The 21,754-nt window shown below is 37.6% G+C and overlaps 1 protein-coding gene across 1 annotated transcript in view; it reads left to right on the top strand.

The window, feature by feature from the left end:
- Wdr49 (WD repeat domain 49) overlaps positions 1-21,754 on the top strand; it is a 170,123-nt gene that overhangs the window by 22,981 nt on the left and 125,388 nt on the right. Inside the window, exons 2-4 of the mRNA XM_051157307.1 lie at positions 11,290-11,730; positions 12,255-12,431; positions 13,218-13,392. Of these exons, the coding sequence (XP_051013264.1) occupies positions 11,290-11,730; positions 12,255-12,431; positions 13,218-13,392 (793 nt within the window). The remainder of the gene's footprint in view (positions 1-11,289; positions 11,731-12,254; positions 12,432-13,217; positions 13,393-21,754) is intronic.

Raw genomic sequence — 21,754 nt, 5'->3', positions numbered from 1 at the left:
TGATCCACATGGACCTGAGTTTTTTGCAGGGTGATGAATATGGATTTATTTGCATTTTTCTACATGTAGACATCCAGTTAGAAAAGCACCATTTGTTGAAGATGCTTTTTTTTCAACCACTGTATGGTTTTGGCTCCTTTGTAAAAAATCCATAGTTGTATGTGGTGTGGTGTGGTGTGGTGGTGGTGGTGGTGGTGGTGGTGGTCTGGAGTCTTCTTCAGGGTGGTAGGGAAAGACAGGAGGAACACAAATGGGAGCATTTTGGAGTTGGCTCCACAGTAAAGTCTCTACCTGAGCAGATGCTGTGTTCTGGGAAGTCGCATTCAGCTGTGCTCCATCATCTTGGACCCTGAGACCCTGTATGCTCCTATTGTTCAGTCACTCCCCCCTGAGTGACCAGTGGGACTGTGGGTTGGAGGCTGTGGTGCTGCTTCTGGTATCTAGGTGCTGCCCTTGGGGACGTAGGAGGAATCTAAGATCTGGTCTTTCACCCATCAGGATGGCTAAGATCAAAAACTCAAGTGACAGCACATGCTGGAGAGCATGTGGAGAAAGGGGAACACTCTTTCATTGCTGGTGGGAGTGCAAACTTGTACAACCACTTTGGAAGCCAATCTGGCACTTTCTCAGACAACTGTGAATAGGGCTACCAAAAGACCCAGCTATTCCACTCCTTGGAATATACCCAGAAGACACTCTACCACTCAACACAGTCATATTCTCAACCATGTTAAAGCAGCCTTATTTGTAATAGCTAGAATCTGAAAACAATCTAGATGTCCCTCAGTTGAAGAATGGATAAAGAAACTGTGGTACATTTACACTATGGAATACTACTCAGCTATTAAAAAGCAAGGAAATCTTGATTTGCAGGCAAATGGTTGGAACTAGAAAAGATCATCCTGAGTGAGTTAACCCAGATGCAGAAAGACACACATGGTATGTACTCACTTATAATTGAATACTAGTCTAACAGGGATGTCCCCTGAGAGTCTTCATTTTGCAGGAGATTTGCACAGATTCTGGGACTTCCTGTTGGGGCTCCAGGTGAGAGAGGTATGGGACAATGGGAAAATAGAAGGACCCAGCGGGCCCATGAACTCTGCAAGAATACTATCAAGGCTGGCCGATCTGGACCCAGGGGATCTGCTCAAACTACTCTACCAACCAAGGACAATGCGTGCAGTGAACCTAGACTCCCTATCCAGATTTAGCCAGTGGACAGCACATTCTCCACAATCGTGTGGAAAGCAGGGACTGACTTTGACATGAACTCTGGTGCCCCCTATTTGACCACTCCCCCTTCATTGGGAGAGCCTCTTCTCAGAGGAAGGGTAAGCAGGCTACCTGGATGAGACCTGATAGGCTGTGATCTTATGGTCAGGGAGGAGGTCCCCTTCTGTCATAGGCCTAGGGGAGGGGAATAGTGTGAAGGAGGGAGTGAGGGGGGAACAGGAAGATACAAGTGAAGGGATGACAATTGAGATGTAATCTGAATAATTTATATAAATAAAAATAGAAAAATGTTTTCAGTTAATCTTTGTTTTTTTTTTTTTTTTTTTAAGGATGTCATTTGTCCCTAAGTCTACTTTATCTCATTCTTTTCCCTTCTCACTCCTATTTTCTTTAATCTGAGAAGCACCACAGGTTCATGGTACTGATATTTCATATTAACGCCTTACTAGCTATAATTATTATTACTCTTTACGAATATTTTTGAGGCAAACTTTCTCTGCGTAGCCCTGGTTGTCCTGCAACTTTGTCTTCACTTTGTAGACCAGGCTAGCCTCAAATTCAGAGATCCACCTGCCTTTCCCACGTGCTGCCCTGCATTACTCTTTTTAATGATTAACTTGTCTCAAATTCAACAGTTTTTCTCCTTTGAGTCAGTTTCTGTGTCCTCTTAATATTTCCCATTAACTTTATCAGACGTTTATTTTTTCCAGAGCAAGATGTCATTACTGCTGAAAACCTGGAGTCTGACATTTTTCTCAAGATCCCAGTTCCATTTATTGGAGAATAGTATTTAAACAATCATAAGCTGAGAAACAATGACCTTACTGCTACTGGGTATGGCATTACCTCTGTGCCTTTTTATTTGACAGAGCTAATTTATTTATATTTATCTATCAATATCTATAAATTACTGAGCAATAGATTTTTAAAATAAAGAATTCATAATAATACTTCCAGTTTGATTCCAACACCATAGAGTTTATTGTAAACTGATAAATTAAGTGCAAGGATTTCTAGACCTGTGCTTTTGCTAGTTACAATAGGATAATTCCATCTGAACTGGTGAGCCCTTGAATCACTGCGATCAAATAGTAAGTGAAAATTGAAACCAGCTAAACTACTGAAGCAGGAGAAAGCTATGAACCTGATCTATCAAACTGGTTTCATGTCCTGCTGTTCAGTCTGTCACGACTGTTCTCGGTCAGATGGAAATTGCAGGGGATGTTATAAATGGCTGCATCTGGTTTGAAATAATGTATCTTATCTTCTGCATCAAAGATATACACAGGATCTGACAGTGAACTGTAATACATATTCATAACCAGCATGGTTTATAACCAAGGGAAATTGAGGCAAGCACAATGGAATGAAGCATGAGAAAGCAGCATGTTAATTTTAAATTTAATTATAGAGATATAGAGAGAATGCATTTTGATAGTACATGCCCATTCAACTGTAATGGAATATTAAAAAATCATGCAGAGTGGCTGACAAAAATATTAATTTGGTGAAATGCTTAATAAAAGTAGGGCATCTGGAGACAACAAGATTTAGAGACCTAACTATATTGAACTTTTCTTGTATAGAAAGAGCAGTGTTGTTGAATCCAGTGATCTGCAGTAAAAGGGAAAAAACCCCTACAAATTAAAGAAAGGTCTTTTTGATCTCTTTAAAATTGATATTTACATAACATCATCAAGCCCAAGTGCCACAAGGAATTTAATGTGAAGAAAAATAGAGTATGATATTCTAGACTTTATTACTTTTAGTAATTTAGGGAGCATGTGTTACTCATTACGACTGCCATATCTTCCCTTTCACTGAAAGAAAGTATTTGAAGATTATTTAGTTTGTTTGTCCTATTTAAAGTTGATGCTGAATGTTTATAATAATAGTTGGCATGGAATGGATACTCAATGTTTGTTGAATAAATAAACAAACCTCTCCTTGATGCCGTATATGATATACATCTCCTTGCATATTTACTCATAAATGGATAATTAGAAGTAAATCATCTAACCATTTTACCATCATTTCCATGTTCTGGTGGCAAATACTCAAGAATGGATAAGGATAATGAACCTTAGGCCAGTACCACACTTTTCCATTACCAGGCTTTGGCAGTAGAGAAAATATCTAGATTTATAACAAAACTGGATTGTGCTTTCCTCATAGGTTTGAACTTACATGTGCACTATTATCTGTAGTGCAAATTCATACGTAGGACTAAAGAGTAATATTACATGGTTAATTATTAAGTATTGCTCTTATACTTAGGAAATATGTCTGGCAGAAAGGATGAAGTTATGTATTTGCTTTGGGAATATATTGTCCTTTTCCAGAGAGAATATAAACGCTTTTAGTTCTGAAAGTTATGCTTTAACATTACCTAATGAAAGTCATACCCCACTCTCCACTCAACTGTGGAGAATGTTCTGTCCATTGGCTAGATCTGGGTAGGAGTTTAAAGTTTACCACCTATATTGTCCTTGGCTAGTGCCTTAGTTTGAGCGGGACCCCTCGGCCCAAATCTGCCTATCATAATGTTCTACTTGTAGGTTTCTAGGACCCTTTGGATCCTTCTACTTTGCTATTCTCCCATGTTTCTCTCTTCTAGAGTCCCGGGAGAGGGAGACCTGGTGGCACTCAGAGGAAGGATAGCAGGTTACCCTGTGAGCATATACAGGGGGAGGAAATCCCCCTCAGGAACAGTCATAGGGGAGGGGAATAAGGAGAAAATGGGAGGGAGGGAAGAATGGGAGGATACAAGGGAATGAGATAAACATTGAGATGTAACAAGGATAAATTAATAAAAATTAAGAAAAAACATTACCTAATGAGTCTTTATAAGAACAAATCCCTTAAAAAAATAAAATAAAAATGGAGTACAAAACAAACAAACAAACAAACAAACAAACAAAACAAACAAACAAAAAAAACCAAATCCCTACTTTGGTGAGGGTATTCAGTATAGATAATCTTATATTTCGCTATATGACTGAAAATTACTTAAAATATTTCCTCCATTAATTAATTAATTTGTTTGTTTGTTTAATCACTTTATATCCTGATCTCAGCCCCCTCCATCCTCTCCTCCCAGTCCAACCCCTACTTCTACCTCCTATTCTCCACCTCTCCTTCCTTCTGGAAAAGAGGGGGTCCCCAGTTGGTACAAATCCACCCTGGCATCTCAGGTCACCGCAGGACTAAGCAACTCCTCTCCCACCAGGGAGTGACAAGGCAGCCCAGCTAGGGGAAAGTGACCCAGCAGTAGGTAGCAAATTCAGAGACAGCCCCTACTCCTATTGTTAGGGAAATCCACATGATGACCAAGCAGCCCATTTACTACATATATGTAGGAGGTCTAGTTACTGTCCATGAAGCTCTTTGGTTAGTGATGCAGTCTGTGCGCCCCTGTGGGTCCAGTTCAAATTACTCTGTAGGTCTTCCTGTGGTGTCATTGACTCCTCCAGCTCCCTCTTTCCTTCCTCCCACTCTTCCACTGCACTCCCTGAGTTCAATCCATTGCTTGGCCTTGGGTCTTTGCATCTGTCTCCATCAGCTGCCAGCCAAAGCCTCTCAAAAGAGCTATGCCAGGGTCCTGTCTGCAAGCTAGCAGAGGATCAGTAATAGTGACAGTGGTCTACCCTCTCCTGTGTGGGGGGCGAGTCTCAAGCTGGGGCAGTCTCTCATTTGCCATTTTCTCAATCTTTGATCCATCTTTGCTGCTACACTACCTGTAGACAGGACAAACTTAGGTAGAAAGTTTTATGTGGGGGTTGGTGTCCCTCTCCCTCTACTGGGAGTTCCATCTGGCTACTGGAGGTATCTACTTTATGCTCCTTAACATTTGTTGCTTGGAGTCTCGGCTTGAGTCACTCCCATAGACTCCCAGGATCCTCCCTTATGCCTGTTCTCTCTGTTTTTCTCATCTGCCCTTCTCCTTTCTCTGCCCATCTGATTCCCACTCCCATTATCCTTCCATCTCCCACCTAGTTTGTTCAAATTGTCTGCTTTGGATGTCTATTGTATTTCCTGTTCTGAGTGAGATGCAAGAATCTTCTGTTAGGCTCTCCTTGGCTTCTTTGGGTCTGTGGATTATAGCATGGCTATTCTTTCTGTATGGCTGGTATCCAATTATAAGCAAGCACATACCATGTATGTCCTTCTGGGTCTGGATTACCTCACTCAGGAGGATCTTTTTTTTTTATTTTTGTTTTTTTGAGACAGGGTTTCTCTGTGTAGCCTTGGCTGTCCTAGTCTTACTGTGTAGACCAGGCTGTCCTTGAACTCACAGAGATCCGCTAGCCTCTGCTTCCCAAGTGCTGGGATTAAAGGAATGCACCACCACTGCCCAGCTTTCTTTTCTTTTCTTTCTTTCTTTGTAGGAGGATCTTTTCTAGTTCTAGCCATTTGCTTGAAAATTTCATAAATTCCTTGTTTTTAACAGCTGAGTAGCATTCCATTGTGTAAATGTACCACAGGTCCTTTATTCATTCTTCAGTTGAGGGACATCTAGGTTGATTCCACTTTCTGGCTAATATGATTAAGGCTACAATGAACATAGTTGAGCAAATGTCTTGTGGTAAAGTGGAACATCTTTTGGGTATATGCTCAGGAGTGGTATATCTGGGTCCTCAGGTAGAACTAATTCCAATTTTCTGAGAAACCTTCAGATTGATTTCTCTGGTTGTACAAGTGTGCACTCCCACCAGCAATGGAGGAGTGTTCCTCTTCCTCCTCATCCTCACTGGCATATTCTGTCACTTGATCTTAGCCATTCTGAGGGGTGTAAGATAGAATTCTTGAGTCTTTTTGATTTGCATTTCCCTGATGACTAAGGAAGTTGAGCATTTCTTTAAGTGCTTCTGGGTCATTCGAGATTCCTCTATTGAGAATTCTCTCTTTAGTTCTGTAACCCACTTTTTCAGCTGGGTTATTTGGTTTGTTGGTGTTTACTTTCTTGAGTTATTTATTTGTTTATTTTTATTTTTATTCTTTTATTTTTTCCTTTTTTTATTATTAATTTATTCATATTACATCTCAGTTGTTAGCCCATCCCTTGTATCCTCCCATTCCTCCCTCCCTCCCGCTTCCCCCCCTATTCCCCTCCCCTATGTCTGTGACTGAGGGAGACCTCTTCCCCCTGCATATGCTCATAGGGTATCGAGTCTCTTCTTGGTGACCTATTATCCTTCCTCTGAGTGCCACCAGGCATCCCCATCCAAGGGACATGGTCAAATATGGGGCACCAGAGTTTATGTAAAACTCAGATCTCCTTCTCCACTTAACGGTGGAGAATGTCCTGTCTATCAGCTAGTCTGGGTAGGGGTTCGAAGTTTACTGTCTATATTTTCCTTGGCTGGTGCCATAGTCTGAGGAGGACCCCAGGGCCCAGACCCTCCTGTAGTTTTCCAGGACCCTCTGGATCCTTCTATTTCCTCATTCTCCCAGGCTTCTCACACCTAAAGTCTCAATAGGATGTCCTCCCCTCTGACCCACTTTCCTGGTAGGTAAAGTTTTTCATGGGGACGTACCCCCTGGACTAGTGTCTCTTGAGTTATTTATATATTTTGGATATTAGCCCTCTGTCAGATGTAGGGTTGGTGAAGATCTTTTCCTAGTCTATAGGTTGTGGTTTTGTTCTATTGACAGTGTCTAGAAAATTTTTCTTAAGAATTAATTATATCTAAGATGTATATGTAGGTCTGTTTATATAAAACCAGCACATTGAAAATAGTATAAATGTTTATTAATAAAGGATCCTTAGACTATTATGGTGTTAAAGATGAAGTGTACATTTTGGAGATATAGCTTCTAGGTAAGTAGAAAAATCAAATGAAATTCAGTAATCTATACATCTCTTTTTTGTACATGGTAGGATGCCATTTGGTACATAATACATAGTAATTTTGATTCCTGCTTTGAAAAAAATAAATTTTTAGTCGTTATAAAAATACATAATCTTTTCTTATTGCCAAAAGGATATCAGGTTTTTTAAAAGGATGCCATTTTTAATAGTTTAACACTGAGCTCTAGAGTTCAGTTTTTATAAATATTATAATAAAATAATCTTTATAATTTTCTTTATTTGAAATATATTTAGAAAGACAGATTTTCTTAAGGATAAAGTTGTTCCAAGTGAGAAAATCAAGGGGCATTCTGAGTGTATGGACATGTATTGTGGGAGTTCTCAGAATAGGAACTAAAGTCAGTACCTGGATGTTTTCTTAGGAAATAAACATGGCAAATAATTTAAAATGTTATATGTTTTCCAGTTGTATATAAGTTTTATCTAATTTATATAAACTAGTAAAGATGTTCAGAGAGGTTATATCATCATCATCATCATCATCATCATCATCATCATCATTTTAGATCAAGAATGCTAGGCCAGGTGCGAAAAGGGGTAAAAAGATGTGTTTTTAATTACATCATGAAACAGTTTTATCTGAGGGTCTAACTTTCAAACTATAAACTAACAATTTCTCTTATGAGGACAGATTTATTAGAGCTACAGTCACTCAATTTTCACTTAAAAGAAAGTGAACTAATTATTTAATATTGTTTTATAATTAAATAAAATCCCCAGATCTGTAATATTTCCCTGTCTATAATAAATATATGCTTACAAATTTAGCTTCTATACGATGCATCCACAACAATAACAATTGATGTTTAACATAATTAACAGGTTTTAATACAGTTCTTACTAGAGTTTCACCGCCCCCCCCAGGAACACTATAACTTGCCAATAACAACCTGCTAGATTCAGTCATAAATTTAAACAAGTTAACCAAGTGTGTGTGTGTGTGTGTGTGTGTGTGTGTGTGTGTGATGGTACTGAGTACACTAAAATTCAGTAATTATAACAATAAAATCATAGTATGTCCAAACGTTTACAGATTAAGGAGTTATCTTAGATTCTGGTCCATGGAGTTATTTCCTGAGTCCAGAATGAGGACCTCCTCTGACTTTGTAGAGCATCAGAAGTGACTCAAAAGGCAGAAGACATGGCTGCTCCCATTAGTGAAATATTGATTTTGTACAGTGAAAGTGATGGTTTCTAGGACTAGGTAAACTTTGCTTTTACCAAGCTCACCAAGGGACACTTGCTATTTGTACTTCTGATGAAGAGCAGCTGAAAGAGTATGATTCGCTTTTAGCTCAGATGTCGCCTCTGTCATCACAACGATAAATATCCATGGCACAGAGCTTCAGGCTATTCTGTTGTTTGGGCCTTCTACACATATTTTGATCTTCTGGTAAATCTCTTATATTTACTCAATTTTCAGCAGGCCACTCCTTAGAGAGAAGATAATTTACTAAAATTAACAGTAATTTATACTTCAAAATTTCACACACACATAAATACACACACACAAATACATAAACACTCAGTTAAATTCTTAGACATCAGTCATTAATGAAAGAGACAAAAAAAATCTGTCTGTATGTTTAGACCACTAAATAGATATCATTATTAAATTATATAATTATAGGCCCATTAATTCTTTTGAGTAGGAACTAATTTAAGCTTTTTAGCAGATAATTTACATTTATTGAATTTATACATGTGTCACATTATCTTAGATGCTATCTGTGTATACATGATATCATGTCAACTTATTCAAGTTGACATAGAATTTATAAACACAAACCCTCACAATACAATTTTATGGAGCTAATATTAGGATGGCAAGCACAGCATTTTAAACAAAGATTTGTGTAAAAGCAAAAAAAAAAAAGTTTTATTTTTAAACTTAAACCAAACAGGTTATGAGTGGATCATTACTATTGGAACCATAAAGAATGGCATACATACCTCTATGCCTTTTTGTCAGGCTCATAATCTGGACTAGTTTTCTTTTCTTCTCTGAGTACATGTTGGAATTATCAATGTGCAGAAATTTTTATGCAGCTTATTACTTACACTACTTCAGGGAACGTAACTTATTATTTATGCTAGCTTTGTAATCATATATCTTTTAAGGCACAAAATAAAATTATTTCTATAATTATCAGAGTGATTTTTTTTCTGTTCATAGCAATATAATGCAGTTATTATTTTGTAGAATACACATTGAAGGTCTGCTTTAAAATGGTTTATCAATAAGCTAACAATATGGGCAGGTAGTGCATGCTATTCTGTGTAACATCTTACAAATAAAGATCACAATTTCCTAATTTTAAAATGAAACAGTTTTCAACTTTGTCTCCAATGGAGGGCATTTAGATGCAGTTACCTTTGCTTATGCTAAAAATATGAGCCTTCAAACATTTCATCTATCTAAACCTTCCAGACTAAAAATAATCTCGTGAATGATTGATGGGTTATGGCTGTCAAAACATTCAATATAACTTTTTTTCTGAAAGCTAATTTAGTTAGCTAAAAGTCTAAACAAATATTATCCAACTGATTACCATGATCTATTCTTATACTATAATACTTAATATATTCTTCATAAAAATGCTGCTATGACTGACACTGATATACCCATCTCACAAATGGGCAGGTTAAGGCAAAGCAATGATAATTCTTACGTATGGATGGGCCCAGAATAAAATGTGCACGAGAAAGGTGGGGGGGATGGTGAGAACAAATGACATTGACACATGGCAAACAAAATTATTTTTAAAAATACCTCATATACTAAATGTATTCTCACTTCTTGATTCCCTCATCTGGAAAGTTGATTCCTTCACCACAAATCCTACTTATTGATATTAAAGTCTCTTCTTACTTGAAGTGACTGTAGAGTGTGGATTTGCTTTCCACCCCACAGTTTTAGTAAACCACAAATTACTGCTCACAGCATTGTCTTGGCTCTTCCTAGGGGTGTAAAGAATAGTAAAAATAGTGGTCTCTCAGACTCACAAACAAGGTCAAAGGAAGTTGACATTCTGGCACCTCCTTCTAGCTCTGACACTACCACACGGAAGTTCTGTTTTCTCCATCTCCATAGAGCCACATTTTCCACTCCCCTCTATCTCTGTTTCTCTCTTTCCTTTCTCCCTTCCTCCTCTCTCCTCTCCCTTGCCCCCTCACTTTCTCCTTCTGTCCTCCTTTTCTAATTTTCTCTCCTGCCCGCTCTTCCTTCCTCTCTCCCTTCTTTCTTTCAATCCTACTTGGTTATGATTTGCTAATTAAGATGGACCCTGAGTACAGTTGTGAAGTGTTACTAATGCTCCCAAAGTCAAGAATATTGGAATATTCCAAAAAAAAAAAAAAAAAACCCACATAATTACTTCATTCCAACACAAAGTACAATGCAGTTGGTCCTGAATTCAGTTAGGAATGTGTAACAATAATGTGAAGTAATGTGTTTTTCAATAGAAATACAATAAAATAAAATGATGAAATAGCACCTTATGAGAATGGGGTGCCTAGAGATTTGTAGAAATCAGCCCTGTGTTTTGTGTGGGAGCCATGCTTTAGTATCTGTTAACTTATCATTTGCAGACACTTTATGGAGCATAACAATAGTTGCAGTGTCTTAGAATACTGTGCTTACAGAAGTAGATTTCTTGTGAATTAAAATTTTATCATGTTGCAGTTTCACTGGATCTATCAAGCTTTTCCATGGATTTATCCATTCTTCTATTAAACCTCTATATTAGCTTTCTGTCACGGCTATAAAAAATTACCCCAAACTTAGATGCATATATATGCCATTACTTTGATTTATGGTTTGGAGGTCAGAAGCCCCAAATGGGATTTACTGGGCTAAAAAGGTTTTTCTCAGGATTGCTTTCCTTCTGAATCCATACCTTGCCCTTCTCAGCTTTGTGGATAATGCCACACATCTCTGCCATCCCTGTTTCTGTCAACACCTGTTCTCTAGCTCTCCTGCCTTAACATTTGTAATCGAGATGTAGCTTCTAGCACTATAAATTATTTGTCCCTCCTGTCCAAATTCATGTAAGTATAGTAACACTCTAAAATAGAGGATGCTTTTCTTTCCATGATGCAAGAATTGCTGATTAATTCAACCTGAGATAGCACAATGATCTCTCTGTGACAAGTTTTCTGTTGTCTATTCCCACTTCTAGTCCCAGGATCCAAGGCAAAGCATTTGTATGCCCAGGGAAGAGTTCATACAGAAGATGACAGAGACTGTGGGTTGGGGTACAAAGGAACAATATGGAGATCTCTTTGACAAAGTGGATGTGGCCCGAGATGGCTTCATTGATTGGGACAAGCTGACTTCATTTATACTTCTATCACTGTATGAAAGAGATGAAAGAGCCAAGGCCACTGTGGTTACCCAATGGAAGGACCTGGAGTTTCTCCCAGGAAAACACAAGGACACCATCCAGAAAGTTGTTTTCTTAAAAAGTTCAAGTCGTTACTTGACTATTAGCAAAGAAGGCTTAGTAGGAATCTGGGGCGAGAACTTAAAGTTGCAAGAAGCACTTCCTATCACTTCAGATGCCACCAAACTCAAATACCTGTGGGTGACAAGTTTGGTTTCTCTGGAAAATGTTAACAAGGTACAAAATCTTTACAAGTACACTTTCTACTTATGAAAGAGACTAGAAAATGATGAGGCGGAAGCCCTGGACAGTATCAAGTGCAACACCAGCAGTGACAGAGAGCCACATCCATCTTTGATGCCTCCCATCTTACCAGGAAAGGCATATGAGCAGAAATACTCACTTTCCAAGGCCATTTGCTTGGGTGTCTTAAAATGACATCACAAATAATGGCTCATATCGTTTTCATTTTGTATGTGATTAACTGTCAATATCCCTAGGAATGGAGGATGCTGGTGGATGTAGGATTAAAATAGGAAAGAAAGGGTTCTCAAATGTCTTTCAAGATTAAAGTGTTTTTTTTTTTTTTTAAATAAAGCCCAATATTAGAATTTTTGCTGCTATTCGTACTTTTATATCACCCCTAAGGGCTAACAGGAAACTATGTCTCATTTGGAAATTTGATTTTCATGCCTGCTTCATATAACAATTTCTCTAAATCCACCACAAATATCCTTTGATTTTCTACTTGGTTACTCTAGATTGCAGTGGCTTTTACAAGCAAAGAGATTTGTTTCTATGATCTACTGTCCAAAGAACAATTTCCTTGTCAATACAAACTCCAAGGCCTGAAAGGAACTCCTATCTGCATGGATTATTGGTATAATCCTCTTGATCCCAGAGAATCCATTCTTTCTTTTGGGGATATAACTGGAAAGGTAAGTGAGGAGAAAATAAGACTTCACAATAAGGATTTAATCCTCAAACTGTAACTCAAAGTAGAAATTCAAATGCCTTGAAATTCAAATGTTTTCTATGTTATACATTATGACTTAACAGCCATTAGACATGGAAGAGATGGGTGGTACTACAATTCCACACTTTACTTAAAAAATGCAAACCTTCATTATGATCTTCTGGTCTCAGAACTTAAAACCTTACAAGCTTACATTATGAAATGATTAATTTATTAGATCTGAAAAGGAATAAATAGTTATCATTAAGTAAATTTCCTTTTCATGAGACTTTCAAATTAGTTGTTTTGATTTGCGAGATGTCCCATGTCAGCTGGCTAAACGAGTATTCATTTTTTATACAACATGACAAAGGAACAGAAATATGAAAGGTGGTAATATTGAACCTGTGACATTGGATACAGACACTTCTCCTTCTACTGAATTACACCTTAGATGAGAGAAATCATTACCTACTCAATGACATTGGGGTGTGACAGACACTGAAGAGACTTGTATAATCGATTCTCTTTCATGACTGTGAATGCTCCCATTCTTACTGTTTTCCATGTCAAGTCCTTCTTAAAATGAAAAGCTATGCTTGGAAACCACTTTCCCACCCAACTTCTATTGTCACTGATTCCATGCTTTAAGTAATATTGGGGAAAATCTTCCTAACTCATAATCCATTCCTTGTTAATATTAGAAGGACATAGACCTGCTGAACAGCACTTACCCTGCCTATGTTTGTCTCTCTTTCAATGGTCCAAGGTTCAAGCAATTGTTTTCACAGCAGCCATGATTTCTCTCTTTGAACGGCCTGCTAATGCATGTGATGATGAAGAAGCCGCCATGACGATTGACTGGGCAGAGCTGCTCTCTGGCTGTCACAAATGTTGTCACATATTACAGCACACACTTCATCATGGAGACTGGGTCAGGCAAGGTACTGAATTTGAATGGTAACAGGAGAAAACAGCTGTTTTCATCTACATTTACTTTCTTTAATGAAAATGTTTCACACAGATGTTTAAATCTAGAAATCAATAATTGATTCTCTGGAGGTTTGGTCCTAGACTCACTTTATCTCCTAAATGCTGTCAGGAAATACTTCTTTTCTTTCCTTCTATGATGTATGTTTCATCCAATTAAATCAGTTGAACTGTGCACTCAGAAATCTCAGAAGATAGAAGAAAATTGTCACGGAATGTATTAGCTTCAACTCCATTCTGATCCTAACCCATGTCAGTCATTCTCACACTGTTTAGTGAAAGAACATAACGAATCCCTCAACAGGGCTTCTTTTGTTTTCTTGTGTTCTTATGAGAAACATTAGTTTGGATGGTTTCACAATGCAATTCTCTTTTCTTTTCTAACCTTTTAATTAATTTTACTGACAATCTGTTTTTTTTTTTTTTTGTAGCCATTCATTTTTATTATTTTTATTATGAATACATATATTTTTATTTTTAATATATACTTTATGGGAAAGGTCACTACATACTCATTATATTTTCCTTTTCCTTTCTTTTTCTCTTTCTTTTTTTACAGGAAGCTTATCATCTAGCTCAGGCTAGCATTGGACATAAGATTCTTCTTCCTCTACCTCCGAATTATTAATAAACTTTCTCAGTCTGTATCTCTGTCTGTCTCTGTCTCTCCCTCTCCTCCTCTTTCCTTTTTCTCCTTCCCTCCCCCTCTCCCTTCATGCCATCCTCCATTTTCTCTTCCCTCCCCCCTCCCTCCCTCATTCTTCCCTTTCCTCTCTCCTTTCTTTCTTTTGATGTAAAGTCTAAATTCTTGTCTAGAGTGCATGAGTAGCAGCTTCCAGTGACAAGATAATTTTATAGACCAGCATCTATGGCATACTAGCACATTCTTAAAACTTAATCATTAATCAGTTAATGATTTTTTAACTTGATGATTATGCTGTGATCTTGATTATTTAAGAGCTAAGTGTATAGAAAGAGCTATGGTGATTTTCTTATGTCAAAATTGCTACATTAGTGAAAATCTACTTAAGGGGTAGAAGTTATTTATCTCAATGATTTGAATATAATCTAACTAAATTAAAATTACTGGTTAACTTTTAACATTGTTTTAAGAGGGGATGGTCAAATGCATCAACTGTTAGCTTTTTCAGTAGCTTTTTTTTTTTTTTTTTGGATCTCATCCTGTTGGAACTGATCTTCCATTATGTTGTCCCAAATCAAGATCTATATAAGTGACAGTATATTATGACCTTTTCCAGTATAAATTATATATTTGGTACATTGTATCCACTCTCTGATTTTGGCAGGATTTTAGTTTGGGAAAAAGAAAACTAGATGGTTTCTGATCATTGCCTATTGTGACATGCACAAAATTATGTGTCAAATTTTTGTAATATCAAAATAAGAATCAATGAACTAGAAATGAACCAAAACAAGATATAGAAGCTGTTTTTTAATTCAGTGCTGGTCCATACATAAATGAAATAATGAACCATACACACCAAGAAGTAGGTTTTGAAATCTACTATAGTATAGTTTTGAATTTTAATATATTATTTTGTTCTATTATTTTATCATAATATGGGTAAGTCAAGGAGAAGTAGCCTGTAGTAGATGCTTTTGAAAAGATTGAGGACATACTAAGAAAGAGTTTCTGCAGATGAGTGATACTTAAACATCTTCTTACTCAACATTTACTGCAAATTATTCCTCAATTTCATTTAAGCCTCTTAAAGATCAGTGTTAATATCACAGGACTCTGTCCATGAGCCATTTGTCTTTTTATTTGGTCTATGAGATTGTTCCTTAGATTAGGGTAAATTTGTTCCTTATCATATTTTCATCATATCTTTCTCATTTGTTGATAAAAAAGTATGGAAGTAAGTCAGAGCGGAGATTGTATGTATGACCTAAGAAACCTTGTGTGAGAACATATCTCTACCTCTTAAAATCATTGTAAACTAAGAACTATCTACATAAACGTGTATGCATATAGCTGGGTCTGGGGCATGGTGGCACAAATTAGTAGTTGTAGTACTTGCAGAAGCAGAGACAAGCAGATCTCTGTGAGTTTGAGGCCAGCTTGGTCTATAAAGTGAGTCCAAAACAGCCAAGGCTACACAGAAAAACCCTGTCTCAATAAACCAGAGATAAAACAAAACAGAGCAAAAGTATATGCATATGTGTACATATATGTATATTAATGATATGTATTGATAAAAATGATATATAGTAATGATGTATATGATGAAATAAATACTAATTTTATATATATACGTAATGATATCTATATTATTAAGGTTTTCTAGAGAAACAGAACCAATGTAATGTATATACATGTATAATATATGGAGATGGATATAAGCACGTATCTGTCTATTTATACCACCACACACATCCAATAATGAGTATTTTCACACTGGAGGGGCTGAGTATTGGTAGGTCAAATGCCTTAGAACCTTTCATTTGATATTGAGGATTCCTGGAGAGCCAGTGGTCTTTTGTCCAGGGTTCCAATGTGAGTGAAGAATGGAAGAATAAAGGCAGCTATAGGTGAGATGAACTTGCCAACAGGTAGACAAACTCATGGTGGCATATAAAGGCAGATAAGAAAAGCAAGATGACTTTCCTGAGATCTTCTATATCTAGTTATGTAGTTAACAGCCATATTCAGGGTATTTCCTTTTCTTTCTTTTTCTCTTTCTTGATTTCTTCCTTTGTCCCTCCCTCCCTCCCACCCTCTCTCCTCCTCCTTCTCCTCCTCTTCTTCTTCATATTCTTCTTCTGATTTCTTGCATGAAGCCCTAGTTCATGCAAATACATGTGTGCACGGTGCAGGAGCAGGTGTCGGTGCATGCTCAAGCATACACCACACACACACACACACACACACACACACACTCACACACACACAAAACTTATCTCACACTCGTGAACTCATGACCAAGCATGCACACATATTCACACAGACACAGACACACAATTTATCTCATACTCATCACTGAACATGCACACACACAAACAGAAACAGAAACACACACACACACACACACACACATGAAATTTAAATTTCTTTCCTTATTCAGTTTCCAGATTTTAAAACTCATTATTCTCTGAGCAAGGAATTACTTAACTTTTTTTTTTGAACTACAACTCTTAACCAATGAAAAACAATCTTCTGAGATGTAGCAACAGATACGAGCTTCAATATAACTTTCGGTTGTTTGAAGCTCTGCTGTTCTAGTATGGAGGGAATGGAGAGGAAAATGAAGAGGAAGGGAGGAGAAATGGAAGACAGAGCAAACTGTAGCTCACTAGGGTTTGCGGTGATTGTGGACCATGAACCCTGCTTTCCAAGACTTGCTCTTCCAGAAGCAGCCAAGTGATTACTGCTTGGATTTTATGTCCCTTGCACTGCAGCAGCACGAGTAGATATTCTTACAATTTCTCATGCATATATTTGGTTATTTTCTTCTTTGTAAGAGAGTGTACAGGTGAAGAAAGAAACACAAGTATGGAAACTCATTTTCAGCAAAACTAAAGCTAAAATATTTGTTATGTTGAACTGTCAGAGGGGAAACAGTAAGTATGTTAACACACACTTTAATCATGACTTAAGATTCAGACTTATTAACATTTTGAAGGAGAAAATGCTTTCCTTCTTGTCTGAGTGGGTCTATGTCATAGTTTAATAGAAAAGTAATTACACTCTGCAATGACTGCTGAGTGAATGTAGATATTTGGGGCCAGTTTTCTGAAGGAAGTTTTTAAGTCTGAGTTTATCCTGGGCTAAACAGAAAGTTCACCTTGAGCCAGAGAGCAAGATCTTATCTGAAAAGAAACAAACAAGTGGTTGGGCTGCTGCTCAGTGGTTGCTTCCTGCCTAGAAGATGTGAATTAGAAAAACTATTGCTAAAAACAAAGTGATCGGCTTTTATCACACCAAATGTGTTATCCTAATTTGATTGTTCACACACAGAAGGAGATTAAGAATCAGCTTACACTGGTAACAGAATCACTAATTGTTGCAGTAATTAATAGAGCGGGTGCTAGAGAATTTAAACACAGACACAGGCTGTGTTTCCTCAGGGGGTCTTTGTAATTGATGCGGACTAAGCTGGCAGGTGAAGCAGCATCCAGGGATGTCTGCACATGTTGCTTTGCTTCCCAGAAGGGAAATGATAGCTTCAGGTAAAGGAGGTCACATCACTGAGTTAGCACTGCTGTCCTCCTTGCAGGGAGTCATGCTGGGTTTAAGGGAGTGGAAATTAGCTGTGAGCTGATGACCTGGGTTTGAAGAAGGGCTCACTCTTTGCAGTCTTTGTTTTATACAGACTCTTCTACCCAACATTCTGGAAGCCACGGGAATTAATTGCATTCCTGTTTAAAGATATACTTTTGGATTTTGTTTTTAAAATCATATTTTGACTTTTAATGGCAAAGTAGACATTTGCTTTTTATATTTACTTTTTGATGTGATTGTTGCTTGGAGTATATATAGCCCTGCGAGTAGAGGGAAAATGCTGAGTGAATGGGACTCCAAAATATGTCAAGAAACTGAAAATAAGGCCCCCCTCATAAAGAAAACATTAAAATTCATCAGAATAAAATGGTGTGCTGACTTAAATGACTCTGACTGAAAGTCCGAACCCATAAGAGTTCCTAGTTAAAAATGACCCAGGTTTCCATTCCAAATCAGGATCTGTTCCCAGTGTAGTGTGATGGGCTCATTTTTATTGTTAGAACATTTAATAGCACCACCTCATTTTTGGATATTACTTTTCATTTTCAAATTGCCTTTTCATATTAACTAATTGCTTGCAGTTTCATTTTGGTAGCATACATGGGGACAAGGATCAGTGGTGACTTCAAGACTTTTTCATTTTGTCTTCAATTTTTATTTATATGTTTTTAATCAAAAGAGAATTGGTCAGTTTGCCCTGCTTTTCCTTTCTCCAGCTCCTCCCAGTCACTATTTTTCAACTCCATCATTCCTTCCCATTCAAAATGTAGACACACACACACACACACACACACACACACACACACACACACACAGAGAGAGAGAGAGAGAGAGAGAGAGAGAGAGAGAGAGAGAGAGAGAGAGACTAAATATCATAGAGAAAAAGCCTTTAATGTTCTTTTAAATCCCTGTGCAGTGAGAAAGCAGAAATATTGAACATAAACATCTTCCTAAACCAATATGTTCAAGTTTTTCTTTTATTCTTAGCATGTTACATAAAATTAAATTAACACAGAGGGCCTGCAGAGAGAAGAGACACCCTCTAACTAGACTAGACTCCTAGTGGAGGTAGGAGAACATTAATCTACCCAAAACAACTTCAACCCCAAATATACCCTGCCTACAGTATGTGCAGGGATAAAGACAAGGCAGAGATTGAGGAACTGTTCAGCCAATGCCCAGCCCAGCCTGAGATCCACCCCATGGGAGAGAGTCAACACCTGACACTATTAATGATACTCTGCTATGCTTGCAGAAGGAAGCATAGCATAACTGTCTTCTGAGAGGCTCCATCCAGAAGCACATCAAAACAGATACTGAGACTCACAGCCAAATATTGGGCAAAGCGTAGGGAGTCTCGTACAAAAGTAGGGAGGGGGAGGATAGAAGGACCTCGAGGGGATAGAAGCTCTGTAAGAAGACCAACAGAGCCAACAAACCAGGACCCAGGGGGACTTGCAGAGACTAAAGCATCAATGAAGGACCATGCAAGGCCTCCTACACAGATGTAGCCAATGGACAGTTCAAGCTTTGTGTTGGTCCCCTAGTAAGGGGAGTGGAGGCTGTCTCTGACATGGACTCTGTTGCCTACTTTTTGATCACTTGCCCCTAGGCAGACCTGCCTAGGCAGTCCTCAGGCCTTGATGTGCTGGGGTGGGTTGGTGGTGATGGAGGCTCACCTTTTCTGAGGAGTAGGGCAGGGAAAAATAGTGGGAAGAGCGAGGGAAGGTGAGATCAAGAGGAAAGGATGGAGGGGGTTATGATCAAGATGTAAGTGTAAAAAAGAAAGAAACAGCACAAAAGTTAAGTTAAAAATGCTTCTTTTTTCTAATCTTTAAACTCATGAGTGTAAAAAACAATTGATTTTTCAGCTCCTCTTATTCCATAACTTAATGTTATAGAGAGGCTTTTAAAATTTTATTTTGGCATGTCATTTTCTTACTACAATTAAAGAAGTGAGAGGATTATTTTTACTCATGTGCCTCCAGGATATGCCATTCTCCAATTTAATGAAAAACAAGTTATATCTTGATTTAGATATAAGGTGTGAATTGCTATAGGTCTAGGATGTAACCTTGCAGATTCATAAATGTTTTTGGTAAGCTGAAGACTGAGATCTTAGAGCAGTAATTTGAACACCAGAGCAGGATGAAGGTCTGTGTTCTTACCTATCTCCCAAACTGAAGATGGTAGTTTTCTGTATAGGAATACTTTGTTTTGATTCTGTTATGGTCATATTTTAGAATTTCCATGTATTTGATGATATAATTATGGTGCAATGACTTATACTATGGATCTTGCAATATTGATTTTGAGTGCCGTACTATAGTAATCTTTACCATTTTCTTTAAGCAAAAGGAATATATCTAGTGAGTCCCTGAATGGCACATTATACATGCAAAATTTGTACTTTTGATGTATCTAGAAAAATTACCATCATGCAGCAGGTGACAAGTCTCGGAAATGAACTGTTCTCCAAGGAAGATCAAAGCACTCACTTTAATACAAGTGAGGTATTTTGTCCTATCTTTCATCAATAGAATGTTCTCATCAACAGAATGGTGGTGAAATGTCTTCAAAACACCTGGTCCTACATATATGTCATTCTTTTAACTCATCCCTGTACAATTCAGTGCAGCAATTTACTGTGGGATGAGACAATTGACATGAGCTCTGGTGCCCCCCAATTTGATCACTTTCCTTTGTTGGGGGAAGTCCAGCCGAACAAAGAGAAAGCAAGCAGGCTATACAGATGAGACCTGACAGACTGTGGCCATATGGTGCTGGAGGAGGTCTAGGGAAGGGGAATAAGGCAAAAGGGAAAGGGAAGGTGGGAAGGGGATAACAATCAGGATGTAATCTGAATTACAATATATAATTTCAAATTATAATAAAAAATAACAAAAAGAAAAAAGTATTTGATTTACATGTCTTCTTTTCTTAGCTAAGAGCCACATGTTAAGATACAAAATGAATCTAATTCTTCAGTATCTTTATCACACCACAGGTATTAGCAAACACCCACTAATTCTGAGGAGTGGATGATGTCCTTTTAGCATCATTAGGTAGTACTCTAAATATTCTCAATCTCAACCAATATAAATTGTTCATGGAACATATTTATTTTCTAGGGAGATAGATATAAAAAATATAAAGTTAAGGTATTCTCATGCCAATATCAGCTCTTGAATGAATGAATTCTAGCTGATTTTAGAAATAATAAACTCAGTAGAATATGTTAGATATAGAAAGGACTGGACTTAGCTATGCTTCAGCTTCCTTGCCTTTAGCAATTATTTAGAAATTTATTTACACATATTTATATAAGCACATATTCTTAATAGCTTATAAATAGACATTTTTTATAGTTCTGAAGGTTGTAAAGTTCAGAGCAGTACACGCAGTGTCTGGAGAAGGACACTTCTTGAATTATAGATACTGTCTTCCAGCTGTGTCCTCTCATAATAAAAAGGACAAACGGCCTCTTTCAGATCCCTTATATGAGAGCACCATCCTGAGTTCTGAGGCCATAATTCCCTAATCACCTCCCAAGGGGAACCCTTTCTATCATCATTACCTCCAAAGGTAGGATTCAATGTATTAATGTTAGAGGCTACAAATACTTAACCATAGCAGTACCTGGTAGGGATTCTGAAGACCGAGTTAACCCACTTTTGAAAACATTTTTTATATTCATTTCTTTCTGTGTGACTGAATGTGCATGGTCTATGAGGGCACTACAGAATAAGTGTGGAGGTAGAACACAGCACACAGTAGTCAGTTCTCTCTTTCCGCCATATGGGCTCTGGGTATTGAATTTAGGTCATCAAGTATGGAGGAAAACATCTTGACCTATATTTAGCAATAGTGTCAGCCCTCCTGCTCTTTTCAATTTAGCTAAGGAGTAAATACATTGTATCAAGTATGACCATCAGTCCAATATTGTAAGCTTACTTGAAGTGAGCAATAGGATGAAAATTCCTACAGTGATTAAGGATATAGGATGCCTATACCAGAGATTTGAATATATATATATGTGTGTGTGTGTGTACACATATAATTTATACATGTAT

This window comes from Acomys russatus, chromosome 15 (assembly GCF_903995435.1).
Source record: "Acomys russatus chromosome 15, mAcoRus1.1, whole genome shotgun sequence".
Lineage (NCBI taxonomy): Eukaryota > Metazoa > Chordata > Mammalia > Rodentia > Muridae > Acomys > Acomys russatus.
Note: the sequence above shows the minus strand (reverse complement) of the source record. Positions and strands in the feature narration are given on the sequence as shown.